General features: G+C 47.2%; 1 protein-coding gene across 1 annotated transcript in view; it reads right to left on the bottom strand.

Moving 5' to 3' along the window:
* The window catches only part of LOC126210005 (mucin-19-like), a 282532-nt gene that overhangs the window by 112895 nt on the left and 152025 nt on the right, over positions 1–17612 (bottom strand). The window contains exons 6-7 of the mRNA XM_049939112.1: positions 14230–14409; positions 384–560 (exon numbers count right to left, since the gene is read on the bottom strand). Coding sequence (XP_049795069.1) covers positions 384–560; positions 14230–14409 — 357 coding nt within the window. The remainder of the gene's footprint in view (positions 1–383; positions 561–14229; positions 14410–17612) is intronic.

The following is a 17612-nucleotide window of genomic DNA, read 5'->3' on the forward strand; positions in this document are numbered from 1 at the left end:
TATTACGGTGATGGTGGAATGCTAGGGTGCTTTAATCCCACTAAGTAGATCTTGGCCCTTATGACTTTGTGGAGGTTTCAATGTCGCCCGTGGACTAAAACGTTTGGAGACCCTTGGCTTATACGACATCGGGCACACATACCGCCTACAGTAAGCCCATCGTTTCTGAGCGTTCAGCAGCACGTTCAACTCGGACCACTCTACGTTGGCGTTCGGCAGCACGGTCCGTGTGCGCTACGGCTTAAGGTACAGAGGTATGGAACAGGCAGGGTGACTGGAATGTACGCCTGGAGTGCAAGTGTCCAGCGCACACCGTCACAGCCAGAGTGATGGTGGTGGTGGTGGTGGTGGTGGTGGTGGTGGTAGCTGGTGGCTGCACGTACCTTGGCGAGTGCGTTGAGCGAGGCGACGCGGTGTCGCTTGGGCCCGGACCAGAAGCCGAACAGCCGGATGCGGCGCGCGCGCTGCTCCGAGTCGCTGCCGCTGTCGGCCGGCGCCTGCTTGCGCCGCGACGCCGCCGTCGAGCTCGCCTTCTTCAGCAGGCGGCGCTTCTTCTTCACCTGCGCACCACAACACAACACGCCACCGCGCTCGTCACGTTGGATCTACTACACTGCAGCAGGCCGCACAACAATGGACGTACACAAAAACAGAGTACGCTACTATGGCAATGGGTTGGCTGAGTTGCGTCAGTGTAAGCGGAGAGCAGTAAGGCGATGTGGTTGCCGTCGGTGCGCGGACAGCTCACAGTGGCAGCACGGCACCGGTACATCACCGATTTTGGTGAGTATTAGGTATTAAGAAACAAAGTTCGAGCGCCGTGTTGTAACACGTCGTGGTCTCGTGACCTTCATTGCTTACATATTGCGCCCTCACAATCATACTCCACACATCAAGACGCTTCATTCAAACCCAAACTCGATAAGATAAAGTAAATGTATGAATTCATATAAACGATACACAAATAACAAGTAAATCGCAAGTGCCCACCGAGGTTGAAATACTCGAGGCTGGCATACACACACACACACACACATTCAGGACACGACAGTCACAGGAGCTTTTAGTTCGGGAGAGGCAAACCGCACACCAGGAGGCCAGTCCCTTCAGAGGACGAGTCAATCTATCTATGTCGGCCGGCGACCGCCCGTAGAGCGGACAGCATTTGCCAGAGTGAAAGGGAGAACGACCCTGTGTTTGGCTTAAAAGCAAATTTCGCTACTTTGTGTGGGAGCGCCCAGCCTACGCATTGTTTACAAATATAGCACGCAGTTTCAGAGGTTTTCACAGGGAGACAGCAAACGCCAAACGCCGATGCTACAGATTTGCGGATTGGCCGCCTCAAACGTAACGTCATTCTCCCGTTTTAGAAGAGCAATGCTGATTGGCAGACGATATCTCTGACGCCTCGAGCTGAAGGAGTAATGGAAGAGACAGAAAGATATACCCCTTCACGTCTGGCGTGGAGAGGCGCCGTTCCACTGTCGCTCTTGGAGCGAGAACACGTAACGAGAGCGTGTGCGCTCGTACGTGTACTCAAAGAGCGAGGAACAAGTCTCTCCTCAGTACTTCACTGGGAGAGCACCTCTGTCGAGAGCGAATCGGAGTGCGACTCTATACTGAGTCCTTGCAATTAAGCGTTGTTCACTGTGTTCTCCACCACACTTATGGTGCAATGTGAACGGAAAAAGTTATAGTTAAACGCCTGCGGGCGAATTTTTGAGTGGCATCACGGTGGACTGGTTATCTGACTGGTGTACCACGCCAGTAGTTAGACTAGGGGCGAATAGGAGTCCTTGACTTCATGAAGGTGTAGTGAGAGTTCGATTGTCAAAAGTCAATCGAGATAGAACGAGAGTTATTTGTCAGCAGCGCAGACAGCAGTCATCACAGCTTACGCTATTGTGCGCTACAGCCCTTGCGAGCCCCATATTTCCTCCACAACAGTACGCTTCACTGCATTTCACACGCGACAGCGTCGACCGTACCTAGCAACATTCTAACGGATAATTATTCAAGTTTAGGTGCGGCTCTCAGGCATTCTGCCAAGTCAATAACAATCTTAAACTTTGTATAGACATTTCATTAGCGAATCCTATCCTTAAGAGGTAACTTCACATTCCGAAAAGAAACCGGAAATAACTTGTTCAGTTCATAACTAAAAGTGCCATTGTGATTTCTCAGAATTTTTGCAAAAAAAAAAAAATAATAATTTTCGTTAGTTTCATGTCTTTCTTGCACTAACTAGGACTACTCCAGTACCCAAGTATCCCACTAGTTACATAAGAAATTTTGTGAATTTTTGTGTCATTTCCTTACAGCGGACAACTCCAGAAATTATTTATTGCTGAAAGTTTTTCAGCCATTTCTCTTTAGAACGTTAGGAGGGTCTGTCTGACTTCTGTAGCAGTGTGGCGGTGGAAATTGCATCTTGCAGGAGCCACAGGGAAAAGCATACAAAAAATGGTTCTGAGCACTATGGGACTCAACTGCTGAGGTCATGAGTCCCCTGAAAAGCATACATCTCAGATTAATCCGTAACGCAGAATGACAGAATAGCACCCACACGTTCACAGTGTCCATCCGCCATCCTCGCCTTAATTATGCAGGGTGTTCACAAAAACGTCTCGAATGCTTTGAGAAATGGTAGTACTCATAGAAACAAGCAAAACAAGTCCAATAAACATGCCACGCGGTCTCAGACGCCTTGCCGCGGCTCTCCCATCGGAGGTTGGAGTCCTCCCTTGCATATTTGTGTGTGTGTGTGTGTGTGTGTGTGTGTGTGTGTGTGTGTGTGTGTTTTGTCCTTAGCCTAAGTTATTTACAGTTAGATTAAGTAGTGTGTAAACCTAAGGACCGATGACCTTAGCAGTTTGGTCCCATAAGACGTTACCACAAATTCCCAAACTGATCATCAGTTTCAAAGAACAGACGTGTAATTATTGCAATCAAATTCCGGTTTCATATTTCTACACATGGCAGTGTTGTTAAAGGGCCTGAACAGCGTCAGATGTTGAGTGACCACTGTGAAGCACGTGGAGATGCCGCGTATTGGTGTGAGACAGCGCTATCAGCACCTGACAGGGTTTGGAAGGGCCCTCGTTGTCGGACACCATTTGGCCGTCTGGTCGAATCGTGCACAATCCAAATTTATGTAGCATTGGGATGTGACAGTCGTCTGATGTGGGGATCCGGTCGACCATGCCAGACAACCAAAATTGAGAACCGCCGCATTGGGCGCCAAACACGTCGTAAGCACCTGCGTCATCCTGCACCACTGGTTGGAGAGTGCCGGCAGCCGGACTGGGGAATTACCGTCCCACGCTTAGGCTGCCGATAACACCACAACACCAACCTTGCGGTCGCAGTGGCGGCGTGACCTGCAAAGACCCACAGGAACTTACCACCGGAAACGCATACTTTCCGATATAAAAACGTCTTTATAGGAAGGCCTGTGCGACGCTTGGTTGCGTATATTGGCAGAGTCGTTGCATTTGGCGCTCCGTCAAATGTGTCGGCAGGGTATAATGAGGTCTTACATTACTCTACCTACCAATAGGTGGTCTGCAATCCCTTGTCTGGATCGAGTCGTGTAGTAGGATACGTTAATTTTCGTTGTGTTTGCGTGCCTTATTGCACAGTACTGTGAACACCGGGTACAGATCCTGGTATGTTACCTTCTTCCAAACACAGATTATACTATGTGATCAGAAGTATCCGGACACCTGTCGGAAAATGATTTGCAAGTTCGTGGCACCCTACATCGGTAATGCTGGGATTCAGTATGGTGTAGGTCCACCCTTAGCCTTGATATCAGCTTCCACTCTCGTAGGCATACTTTCAATCAGGTGCTGGAAGGTTTCTTGGGGAATGGCAGCCCACTCTTCACGGAGTGCTGCACTGACGAGAGGTATCGATGTCGATCGGTGAGGCTCGGCACGAAGTCTGCTTTCCTAAACATGCCGAAGGTGTTCTATAGAATTCAAGTGAGGACTCTGTGCAGACTAGACCATTACAGGGTTGTTATTGTTGTGTAACCACCAGTTGACACGTCGTTTGGCATTTACTGGCGTGATGTGTGGCTTAATCCAAGTTTTCTCACCTCCCGCCTATCTGTTATAGTACTTGCAGTGGATCCTGATGCAGTTTTGAATTCCTGTGTGGTTTTCTGGATATATGTCCGCCTATTACACATTACGACCCTCTTCAACTGTCGGCGGTCTCTAACAGACGAGGTCGGCCTGTACGCTTTTGTGCTGTACGTATCCCTTCACGTTTCCACTTCACTATCACATAGGAAACAGTGGACCTAGGTATGTTGAGGAGTGTGGAAATCTCGCGTACAGACGTATGACACAAGTGACACCCAATCACCTGAGCACGTTCGTAGTCTGTGATTTCCGCCGAGCACCGCGCCCCATTCTGCTCTCTCACGATGTCTAATGACTACTGAGGTCGCTGATAAGAAGAACCTGGCAGTAGGTGGCAGCACAGTGTACCTAATATGAAAAACGTATGCTTTCGGGGGTGTCCGGATACTTTTGTTTACATAGTGCATACGTGTGCTGTTATTGCGCTGTTTGTAGGTACAAAATGGTGCAATACACTTACGTTTTCTCTCTCCCACCACTTGTTAGCAATGGAAGGCTACTACTCGACAAGTGAAACGTCGGATACGACATTCTGCTATGGTAATGGACGCAGCCTGCGAGCCCGTGCCCTCCACGTTGAAAGATATCTGCAGCGCAGAGTGCCCTCTGATAAGCTGCTCACCACACGTTTCATCGCCTGAGGGACACAGGTAGCCGTGCACTTCGGAAGACTGACAGAGAAGGCCCCTAACAGTCCGCACGCCTGCCACTGAGGAGCGTGTGCTACGTTCGGTGGAAGAAACTCCTAGTACCAGTGTACGACGATTAGCAGCACCAGAAAGTGTGTCTCTGTATCTTACCTCGGGGTGTACTTCACGAACAATTGCTGTACCCGTATTATCTACAGCGCGTCCAGGCTGTAAGGCCACAGGCGACGATTCTGTCGATGGCCGTTGCAGAAGTGTGCCGCAGATGCACTGTTCACACCTAATATTTTGTTTACCGATGAGGCAGGGTCCACAGGAGACGGTGTTGTGAATGTCCATAAGCAGTATGTATGGACAGATGGAAATCACTAAGCAGTTGAGGAAAGCGAGCATCAGTACCGGTTTTCATTGAACGTATGGAGAGGCTTGCTTGGCGACAGATTAACTGGCACATACCTGCTACCACAAAGTTTAAGTGGAGCGCATTACTTGGGCTTTTCCATTATTGTATTGCCTACCTTGGTGGAAAATGTGCCATTCCAGCAACGAATACATATGTGGTTCATGCATGATGGCGCACCAGCACACTTTCGTCACCATGTGCGCGAACGTTGACGCAGACATTTCAGGATCGCTGCATTGGTCGTGAGCAGTGGGGGGGGGGGGGGGGCGGGCGGGACGGACACATCTTGGCCTGCTCGTTCCCCAGACGTCAACCCTACACCTTTGATTGTGGGGACACTTGAAGGATTTTGTGTACGCCATCAACCAAGTGCGGACACTTCAATGCGTGCCGGCAGGTGGTAGAACAACAACAACAACAACAACAACAACCATGTACACTTCCAAGGATGCGTCGTTCCTTACGCTGGTGGGCAGAGGGCTGCATAGTCATGAATGGACGCCACGTTGACCACCACCTGCAAACACGTGTTTATCGCAGAAATTATGCATTTACGGACCCATGCGTACTGGACTTATTTTTGTTTCGATGAGTACTACCAGCGCTCAGAGTATTCGTCTCTTCGTTTTGAACATTCTGTATCTATGTGGTGTCTGTTGTTTCGGTCATGTCCGAAAGAGCATGCACCACACAGGTATATGTAACAATCATCTCTTCAGTGCAAAAGCATGTCAGGCTCGAACTCTGCGGGAATCGGCGAAGTGCCGCAAGTAATGAGGATGGTGAGCAAACAGCACTACATTAGTAGTGTGTGGACAAGTTTAGAATCTGAGTCTGACGGGAGGCGTGCTCCGGTTGTGCGTGCAATTGCGGTGGCCACTGTGTCCGGAGGGCGCAGTGGTCAGGGTGCGTCTTCCCAGTAAGCACGAGACCCGGCTTCGAATCCCAGTCCACCACAAATTTTCAATCTTCGCCACTGATTTAAATCAATGTTCACTCGCAGCCAATCTTTGTAATTATTCCTTTGTGCCTGAATTCATAGTGGCTGCTGGATAAAAATTGTATTTGTTGTTTCGGACATGTTCGAAAGAGCAGACGCCACATATATAAGTCTTACGTATGTTGTAGAGGGACCTGTTCCAAGTACCTAGCTAGCGGCTGTTCATGTGACAGCCTCTAGTTTCCGACAAAATCGATATTCAAGTCTTATTTACCTCCTGTATCTGCAAAGTGAGACACGTTACGACGAAGTAAAGGTAGCGCAGCGGCTAACGTACAAATGCAGATCCCGTCTTTGTAATTTTTTTGCAATTTCTTCACAAAGAATGTCATTAAACAGTGTATGTCATGCAAAATTATTAAAAAATTGTCACTTCCACCGTAGTAATTTCATTACTAAATGAGCAACTACAAAAAACTTTCTTCAAATACAGATTCCATTTCTTACGGAATAGATATAGAATCGTCTTACTCGCTCTCCCTTAGTGCGCTAGGACTGAATCCCGGTTGTTATTTGTCGTAGAAGCAATCGAAACATAAATTCGTCGAGCATCACGCACATTTAATGAACGCTACTGGCTTGCGCGCACACGGACTTTTCAGAAACAATACTGGAAGAAGAGTTCGTTTGCATTGAAAAAGATTGTTCTTTCTTCGTTCAACTCCGATGCGAACCATACGTACTGGATCATTCCTGTGAAAGCAGATCCACGTAACTGGTGCAGAATTAAAGAATCTATTTTCCTCGGATCTTCCCTCAACGCCATTACTGTGTTAGTATTTAGCAACCTGCGAGCATCTTCGATTTCTTTTTGTAGAATTTTTAACCTGCTGTGAAAATGAACGTGAATGGTTGTCAAACTCAAGTACCTCGGGGTGACATATAAATTTTACGGTGTAGGTACTTTTCTTTCATTTACAAAGATTTTATTCTAAACTTTTTGATCAGTCTTCTCTCCCCACGATTCAAGACAACATTATCGAAATATTTGGCATTTTAACTTTGGATCACGAACGCCATACACGTTTGAAGAAAGTGTGCAGTAATCATTGATGTATGAACCAAATTACTACAGCGAAAATCAGTATTTTTTAAATAATTTTTCCTGACATGTACTCGTTGATGATGTTATGTTTGATTAAATTGAAAAAAAAAGTACAGCCATAGATATCTAAACAGTACCGTGAGAATGACAGCCACGAATCTTACCCGCTGCCGTACGCTCGCTGCTCGAAACAGCAGTGACGTTGAAGGTACAGAAGGTACGGATAAAAGTTCAGTATCTATTTTCCCCACAAACTAGGGGCCGTAGCGTGAAAAGCTTACAGCCTGGCACTCAGGACGGGTCCCTCTACAGCAGGGCCGCACAAACACGGAAAACCGCACGCGTGCAAAGCGAGGTGCAGGGAGTGCCTGCACAGTGCATCGGTTCAACTCGGCATAATTCGCCTCCACTCGGCTTGCTAGGTGAGGCCGACGCTGTGCGCTGCCGAATGCGCTGCCAGACGGCTTAGTCAACACTGGAATACGTAAGCGCAAGACAAATACCGGAATAATGGAACCATCTGCTCCAAAAAATGGGAAAATTGCTGAAAGTCAATTTAAACCGGAATGGGAACTATCCTACTTTTTTGTGCGTTGTGACGATAAAGCCAAATGTCTAATCTGCGGTACAGTAATTACGTGTGTCAGAAAATCGTCTATTGAAAGGCACTACAGCAAATTGCATTCAGAAAAGCATAGTGATATAACAGGGGATGCCAGAGAGGAAGAATTACGGAAGTTGCAAACTCTTGCAGAAGAGAATTCTGTATCTACAAACGACGTTTGTTGCAAGTACTTTAGCATATGTGGTTTGGTTAAAGGTCATGCGAAACGAAATAACATTTGTTTAGATTCCATAGATTTCGTTTTCGCATAAATTATTTCTAACATATCTTTTTTTCTCTACTTTAGGGTGAAGAAGATGAGGGGTGTTGCGAAAGGACGCTCAGAGCTAGTTACAAGTTGCTCTACGTTTAGCAAGAGCTGGGAGGCCATGTATGGACTGGCCATTAATAAAAAAAAACATTATGTTGGGCGTAGTAGACACAATGAATCCCACATTATCTCCCGCGTACAGCAGAATACCACTTTCCAGAACGACAATACATCGGAGAATCAGCGACATTGCTCAGAATTTGCATGAACAACTGGCAGCCAAAATTGAAAACTTCCTAGCGTACTCCATCGCACTTGAGTCCACGGATATTAACGACACGGCTCAGTTAGCAATATTTTTGCGTGGCGTGGACGACGACCTACATGTAACGGAAGAGCTCCTGGATATGATTCCGTTGAAGGACACTGTTATAGGAGCGGATATTTTAGCAGCTGTTGAAATGGCAGCTGAAGGAATAGGACTCCCTTGGGAAAAGCTGTTTTCCGTAACCACAGACGGGGCACCAGCAATGTGCGGTAAAGCGAAAGGGTTTATTGGCCTACTGCGGAAAAAACTTAACATGCCGAATTTACCTTCCGTTCATTGTTTTGCACACCAAGAGGCTCTTTGTGCGAAAGTTATCGGTCTTCAAGATGTGATGATGGTAGTGGTGCGTATCGTGAACTACATTCGTTCTCATGGACTCACTCATCGTCAATTCAAAGAATTTTTTGATTTCCTTTGAAGAGGTGTATCCAGATATTCTCTACCACGCTGAGGTGCGCTGGGTGAGCAAAGGGAAAGTGATTTCCCGAATTTTTCGACCTCGCCACACTGTGGCTCAGTTTTTGGAGAGCAGAGGACGTCCGGAGCCACTTTTCCATGACCCTGAATGGGTAGCTGATTTAGGATTTTTAGTAGACATTATGGCTCTCCTAAGTGATTTAAGTCTGAAACTCCAAAAGGAAAACAATCTCATCAACGATATGGTCAGCAAAATAAACGCTTTCCAGTATAAACTGAAGCTCCTCAAAAACAACCTTTCAGAGAAATATACGCAACACTTTCCTGAACTAGGTAAGCGAGATATAAATTGTACCTTTATTAAAACAGCCTGACTTTTATAACCGCTCTAATCAAAACGGTACTATGTTTTTGTTTGACAGCATCTGTGCAGGACGGAGCGCGCTTTCAAAAATACGTCCAGGTGCTATAATCCCTTGAAAATGCGTTTAGCGACCGATTCCAGGTAATGTGCCGGTATATGACATACAGCTAAATAAAGGAGATTGCGTTACATATGCAAGTGTAACATTACGTTAAAACCAATAGTACACATTACATGTTTATTAAAATCTATCGCATTTTAGTACTTCGAAACAACGGCTTACATTACTTTTATTTATTAACATTGCCTTTGTTATTGTTCCAGGAAATTACCTACCTGCAGCCAATTCTCGATGTTTTTGTGAAACGTTTTTCGATGGATATCGAAAGTGCGCCTTCAGATTTACATTTAGAACTAATTGATTTGCAAAGCGATGTTCACCGAAAGGGTGTGTTTTACAATACAAAACGTTTGCTCCAATTCTACCAGAATTTGCCGAAGGAAGAATTTCCCAAATTACACAGAGAAGCAGCGAAGATTATTTCTATGTTTGGTTCCACTTGTGTATGTGAAAGGTTTTTTTCTGTTTTGTCTTGTACAAAACCTAGATTGCGTGCGAGTATTTCTAATTGTAATTTAAAAAATTCTCTCAGAATTGCTGTCAGCCAATCTCTTGTTCCAGATCTTAGTAGCATAATTGCAAATACAAAAAAGAGCAAATAGGAAGATACGTTTGTGTTGAAACCAAATTTAAAATTGTTACCATTACAGTTACTATATAAATCTCTTTTGTACCGGTACACCAAACTAAGCTCTCCACCTAGTGTACATTAGTATTTGGCAATGACGAAGACAACAGGGTAAAAGCTTTGAAACAGGTCGAGACAGGCGGCGCGAGCGACACAAGCTGAGGAAGTGGGAGGCAGCGCTGTTGCGCAAAGCCGAGGAGTGGGGGGTCTGCACCGCCGTCAACATAGCGCAGCCGCCTCCTGCACCCTGCACTGTGCGACGCACCGGTGCATGCACCTCGTGCGGCCCTGCCCTACAGTATAGATAACAATGCTGGACATACGTGATCAACAAATCTGATGGTGTCCTTGTCAGCATAACGAAGTTGTGCAGCTCTTCCACTGTCTTCAGTGAACCCATACGCTACGTGCAAATGGGCTAACTTTTCACCATAAAACCCATGACAGTTAAAGTACACAAACGGCGCAGTACTGAACACAAGTTCGTGAGCAAAGTGGCTATTACTATTGTCGACAGAAAGTACTTAGTTTCCAAATAAGATACACTCAGAATACCCTCGATATTTGCCCTATTATGCAGATATATAGATACGTATAGAGATACATGCAGTAAACTAAATGTGTAAGAAACGGTCAAAAACATACGTTTCGAAGGCCGTACAGTCCAGACTCCCTGTAACAATCATGCAAAATCGCCATGAGAATTGAGGCAATCATTCCACTGACGCACGACGTTCAAGATTCCGTCCTGATGCGTGAAGGATCTCGTAACTACCTGGGGCGCATCCTCGTCCCACAGAAGTTCAAAATGGTTCAAATGGCTCTGAGCACTATGCGACTTAACTTCTGAGGTCATCACACACATCCATGCCCGAGGCAGGATTCGAACCTGCGACCGCAGCGGCCGCTCGGCTCCAGACTGCAGCGCCTAGAACCGCACGGCCACTCCAGCCGGCCCCACAGAAGTCGTCCACCCTTAAAAGGTTAACTAATGGGCCGAAGGCGTGATAATACAATGCGATCAGAACTATACGGAGTGTGTTCGAGTGTCTTCCACGACTTTGGCGCAACTTCTGGGTAACAACTGAGCCGTGGCGGCTCATATCGATAGTGCCACTCTGGTGGTTTATCTTTCGTGCCACGGTCAGGGCGGTAAGCAGAGCCCTCTGGGGTCTACGCGAGGAGTAACGAGGCGAGGTCCTGTGGGGGTGTGTGCTCCGGGACGTGGTGGGAGACGGTTGTCTGGTGGACGCAGCGAGTGTGGGACCGGACCTATCGCATGAAGATATACAAGTTGGCTCTGAACGGAAGGCGCCGTAGCAAGCAGCGGGAAGCGGGCGTCCTGTAATTTGGGTGAAGGAGTAACGATTTTAGCACTGGATGTCCCAGTGGTTCCCGAGAGTTGCGGTGGCTGCTTTCGGAGAAGAGAATTGGTAAGAGCTTGTGTCTACGCTCTTTTCCGTACGATGTCGCTACCTGCCGTTATAAACGGGCGAAAATCAGGCGCTTGTATTGACTATACGGGAACTGGTGATGCAAAATTACATTTGTGATTGACTCTCACTTGTACTGTGACAATTTTGAGGCGAAAACTGTGGTGGTTTCATTAGGTCTGGTTTTTTGCTCTGCAACTGACTCAGTTATTGGGGGTAACTGAGGGAGCACCATTATGTTGGTCTAAGTCATACGTTCTCCACGTTCTGTCTATGGCTTTGCGAATCGAGATCGTGGGGGAGTACACGTGTGAGTAATTTGCTGTTGTATTGTTGGTTATGTTGTAAAGACTGTTCTCTGGTGTGTTAAATCACGCGCTGATTTGTAGCCAATCTAAGCAGAAGTTACCATTGCTACTTGCTTACGTGCTACTGTCCTTATGATTGGCGTTGTCTCTCTTTTGATTGTGCGTGTGCTCACGTTTAAAAAAAAGTTTACGGCTACTATTCATATGGGTTGTCTAGTAAGGAAACTGCTTAAGCTTTTATCATATGCTGGTCTTTTTGCCTATCACATTGGCTTTCTACGCAGTAACTGAAGGAATGTGTATGGTAGTTCAAGATTGTAGGCTGACTAGTATTTGAACTGGTGTTGAGGTTAAGGGCGAGATCAGCATCCCGCAAACCCGCACGCTGCGCGCGGTTAAATGTTCTGCTATTGGGGAGCCGGCTCTCTGTTCTTGGATTTTATAAGGATACATGATGAGTGCATAGCTGTAGTTTTTCGCGTGCTAAATTGCGGGGTGTCGGTGCCGTCCTAGGGCTAGACTTGTGATGTATGTTACGTTGAAAGGGAATTAACTGTACCAAACTTAAGAGAGCTTTAGTTTGTTTTAGGTCTGTACACGGAATGATGTTGATATTTTGACGATTGCGGCAATAACTCCCTGTGTGGGGAGATCCTCTGAGGGACTTGTATTGTACTGTTGCAGTGCAGTCCTTCTGAAACGTGCTGCTTAAAACTTGGGACTGCAGCTCTCTAATGTTATATATTACTGTTTAATCTTAAATGTCTTGGATCTAATATGGTTGTTGAGGATTATGAAATTAATTTTGATCGCTGGTTCCTTAAAGGAAGTATTTCGTTTTAAAATATGTGCTCGGTCAGAGCCTATTTAAATATGATTTTAACTTATCATTCACATTTTCTAGTCTTCCTTTCTTAAAGGCTTTCAGTTAAATGATTGCTATTTGCCTGTTTAAATGTTTGAGTGACTTAAAGGAAAAGAATATTGTTTTGTAATTTGTACTGATTGTTCCTTTTGGGTAATACCTGACTTATGTGTTCAATAAATGAGTCAATGGTGATGCACTGTTATATTGCTGGCCTACCCCTTCCACTCCACGGCCTATTGAGCTGCTTTGTGTCGAAATTGTGTTCACAACACCCCTCTCACCTGACACCTCAACAACATCTGCGTTATGGGGAAGTGCGTTATCACGAGGCAGCAGCACCCATTGGACTCAACGGTGGTTTTCGACAGATATGCTGCTTCATACATATTCTTCATTCTTCGATGGGTGTCTGCCGCTGTTTATCCTTCGGCAGCCAAGAAAAGGAAAGTTACACGTTGATCGTGTTTGGACAGATTTGTCGAGGAGGAGCAGATCAGTGTAAAACGTCCCGTCGACAGCGGGCTCATTAGAGACGGAGCGCAAGCTCAGATTAGGGAAGGAAACCGGCCGCGCCCTTTCGAAGGAGCCATCCCAGGATTTGCCTGTAGTTATTTTGGGAAATCACGGAAAACGTAATTCTGGATGGCCGGATGTGGGTATCAATAGTTGTCCTCCAGAATGCGAGTCCAGTGCGCCACCTCGCTCGGTGGACACATTTGGGTTGGGTTGTTTGTGGGAACAGACCACACTGCGAGGTCATCGGTCTCGTCCGATCAGGGAAGGACGTGGAAGGAAGTCGGCCGTGCCCTTTCAGAGGAACCATCCCGGCATTTGCCTGGAGCGATTTAGGGAAATCACGGAAAACCTAAATCAGGATGGTCGGACGCGGGATTGAACCGTCGTCCTCCCGAATGAGACGCATTTGCTAAAAACGTCCCCATAGTTCAAGTTACCGCATTTACCGCACAAGCCGGCCGCAGCGACCGACCGGTTCTAGGCCCTTTAGTCTGGAAAAGCGCGACCGCTACGGTCGCAGGATCGAATCCTGCCTCGGGCATGGATGTGTGTGACGTCCTTAGGTTAGTTAGGCTTAAGTAGTTCTAAGTTCTAGGGGACTGATGACCTCGCCGGCCGCGGTGGTCTCGCGGTTCTAGGCGCGCAGTCCGGAACCGTGTGACTGCTACGGTCGCCGGTTCGAATCCTGCCTCGGGCATGGATGTTTGTGATGTCCTTAGGTTGGTTAGGTTTAAGTAGTTCTAAGTTCTAGGGGACTAATGACCACGGCAGTTGAGTCCCATAGTGCTCAGAGCCATTTGAACCATTTGAACTGATGACCTCAGCAGTTACGTCCCATTGTGCTCAGAGCTATTTGAACCATTTTACCGCACGCAAGTCGGAGAAACAGAATTGCTGCGGCTGTCGGTGCTTGTATACCCGCACCAGATTCGCGCTACACTGCACATACCCTGCAGCCCTCGAATGGAAGATTTTTGTTCGTCCGTTATACAAACGCAAATATCGTACAGTTTGAACAGATCTTTTTGTATTGTTAATGTAATGTGGCACTACTGACAGTTAGCAAAGCAAGTAAAGGTGACATGGGCTGGCGCAGTATTACACACACCCATCGCAACCACGCACCTGCTTGACGCGGCCGGCGCTGGAGGAGCTGCCGGTGGCGCCGTCGTCGACGTCGTCGTCGTCATCGCCGAAGTCGGCGTATTCGTCCTCTGCGTCGGCGCCGCCGTCGTCTGAAGAAACTCCTTCCTTCTTGGGGAGCGCCTTTCCGCCATCTGGGTCTTCCTTCTTCACCGCAGCCAGCTGCTGTGCCAAGGGGGAAAGGGGGTTATCAAACAACTTCCTCCTCCTGCCCCCTCAGTGTGGCCAACGCTTCCTCCCCCCTCACCTCCTGCGCCTCCCCTGTCTCTACGTCTAAGATGGAGACGATGATTGTATGAGCAGGACAACGCTCTGTCTCTGTCCATCACCTTCTCCCCCTCTCTCTCCTTATCCATGACCTCCTGCCCCCTCTCTCCCCCCTTAACCATCTCCTCGTGTCCCCTCTCTGTCCATACCCTCCCCCACCAATATCAACCATCCATCTGGCGACTATCTGCAAATGGAGCTCCTGGAAAGCAGGTCGATGAAGTATACCCTTCCAGTCACACCATGCCTGTCGTGCAGGGCAGCCTGCATGACAGGGACTGAAAAAGAAACGTTTCTCACGATATCTCTGCTCCTATTGGAGCTAGGCGATGATAAACCCCACGCAGCTCACACTACTGAAGTTTGTTATTTATGCGCCAAATTTGGTTGAAATCGAACCCCCCCCCCCACACAATATATATATGTATATATATATTTACTGCCGTTTGTGAAAAGTGCAACACCGAGAAGAATTACCCGAATAGCTCCACAACTGGTGGAAGTGGCGACGGGTGTGCTAGCAATACGTGATACGTTTTGCAGCGAGTTGGGGTACACGTACGCTGAGCAGAGCCCTCTCCTGTCGGTGCGACAAGGTCGGTGTTGCGTCTAGTGTTGTCGGTGCAGAGCTGTCACACAAGGTGGAAACAACACAGTGAGTGCCAGTACGACGCGTCGGCGTCAAAGGGAGCCGTACCGGCATATGAGCGAGTTCGAACGGAGCAGAATGATCGGTCTCTAGGAAGCAGGGTTGTCATACCGCGACATTTCAACTCGCATGGGGCATGCTGCTACGACAGTGATGCGTGTGTGCAAGCAGTGGATAGAGGAAGGTCGTACGCAGCGACGAGCGGCAACTGGACCACGGAACATGACCACAGCACGGGATGACCCTAATCTTGTCCTTATGGCCACTACGGACCGTGCAGTGTCAACCACAGTGTTGTCTCTGGAGCACTGCAACATGTGTGAACTTGTCTGAGTAGACGGCTCGTCATCGTCTCGCACTCGTTGCACGCATACCATTACGTCGGCTCCCATTGTCCAGAAACCACAAGCTCCTCCGACTGCAATGGCCACGTGAACACCGTTACTGGGGTGCTGAGTGGTAACACGTAATCTTTTCGGACGAGTCCCGCTTCAACTTGTCCTACAACGATGGCCACATACATGTCCAGCGGTACCGTGGTCAGCACAACCTGGAGGGCTGCATTGTGGAGCGGCATAGTGGACAAACACCAGATGTGACGGTTTTGGGCGCCATTGGTTACAACAACCCATCTCGCCTTCTACGTACTGCGGGCACTTTGAACAGCAACCAGTACCCAACGGAGGTTGTGCGGCCTGAGGTACACTCCCTGCTTCAGGCATCTCCACAGGCCACATTTCAACAGGACAATGCCCAGCCACATACTGCGAGGAATGTACAGGCCTTCTTCGAAGAGCGACAGGTACCATTGCTTCCCTGGCCTGAACGTTCGCCAGACATGTCGCCCGTCGAACATGTCAGGGATACGGTTGGTCTGCAGCTGGTGCGTCACGCACCTCCAGTAACTGGTGTCACGTATTTGTGGGCTCGGATGCAAACTGAGAAAAAGATTGAATAATCAACGAAAGAGTAACGTTCTACGACTCGGGGCGTTCAGAAGCTTGAACGTGGTAGGGAAACTAGAAAATCTGAAAAGGGAAATGCAAAGGCTCAATCTAGATATAGTAGGGGTCAGTGAAGTGGAAGGAAGACAAGGATTTCTGGTCAGATGAGTATTGGGTAATATCAACAGCAGCAGAAAATGGCATAACAGGTGTAGGATTCGTTATGAATAGGAAGGTAGGGCAGAGGGTATGTTACTGTGAACAGTTCAGTGACCGGGTTGTTCTAATCAGAATCGACAGCAGACCAACACCGACAACGATAGTTCAAGTATACATGCCGACGTCGCAAGCTGAAGATGAACAGATAGAGAAAGTGTATGACGATATTGAAAGGGTAATGCAGTATGTAAAGGGGGACGAAAATCTAATAGTCATGGGCGACTGGAATGCCGTTGTAGGGGAAGGAGTAGAAGAAAAGGTTAAAGGAGGATATGGGCTTGGGACAAGGAATGAAAGAGGAGAAAGACTAATTGAGTTCTGTAACAAGTTTCAGCTAGTAATAGCGAATACCCTGTTCAAGAATCACAAGAGGAGGAGGTATACTTGGAAAAGGCCGGGAGATACGGGAAGATTTCAATTAGATTACATCATGGTCAGACAGAGACTCCGAAATCAGATACTGGACTGTAAAGCGTACCCAGGAGCAGATATAGGCTCAGATCACAATATAGTAGTGATGAAGAGTAGGCTGAAGTTCAAGACATTAGTCAGGAAGAATCAATACGCAAAGAAGTGGGATACGGAAGTACTAAGGAATGACGAGATACGTTTGCAGTTCTCTAACGCTATAGATACAGCAATAAGGAATAGCGCAGTAGGCAGTACAGTTGAAGAGGAATGGACATCTCTAAAAAGGGCCATCACAGAAGTTGGGAAGGAAAACATAGGTACAAAGAAGGTAGCTGCGAAGAAACCATGGGTAACAGAAGAAATACTTCAGTTGATTGATGAAAGGAGGAAGTACAAACATGTTCCGGGAAAATCAGGAATACAGAAATACAAGTCGCTGAGGAATGAAATAAATAGGAAGTGCAGGGAAGCTAAGACGAAATGGCAGCAGGAAAAATGTGAAGACATCGTAAAAGATATGATTGTCGGAAGGACAGACTCAGCATACAGGAAAGTCAAAACAACCTTTGGTGACATTAAAAGCAACGGTGGTAACATTAAGAGTGCAACGGGTATTCCACTGTTAAAAGCAGAGGAGAGAGCAGATAGGTGGAAAGAATACATTGAAAGCCTCTATGAGGGTGAAGATTTGATGTGATAGTAGAAGAAACAGGAGTCGATTTAGAAGAGATAGGGGATCCAGTATTAGAATCGGAATTTAAAAGAGCTTTGGAGAACTTACGGTGAAATAAGGGATAGATAACATTCCATCAGATTTTCTAAAATCACTGGGGTAAGTGGCAACAAAACGACTATTCACATTGGTGTGTAGAATA

This window comes from Schistocerca nitens, chromosome 10 (assembly GCF_023898315.1).
Source record: "Schistocerca nitens isolate TAMUIC-IGC-003100 chromosome 10, iqSchNite1.1, whole genome shotgun sequence".
In the NCBI taxonomy this organism is placed as follows: Eukaryota; Metazoa; Arthropoda; class Insecta; order Orthoptera; family Acrididae; genus Schistocerca; species Schistocerca nitens.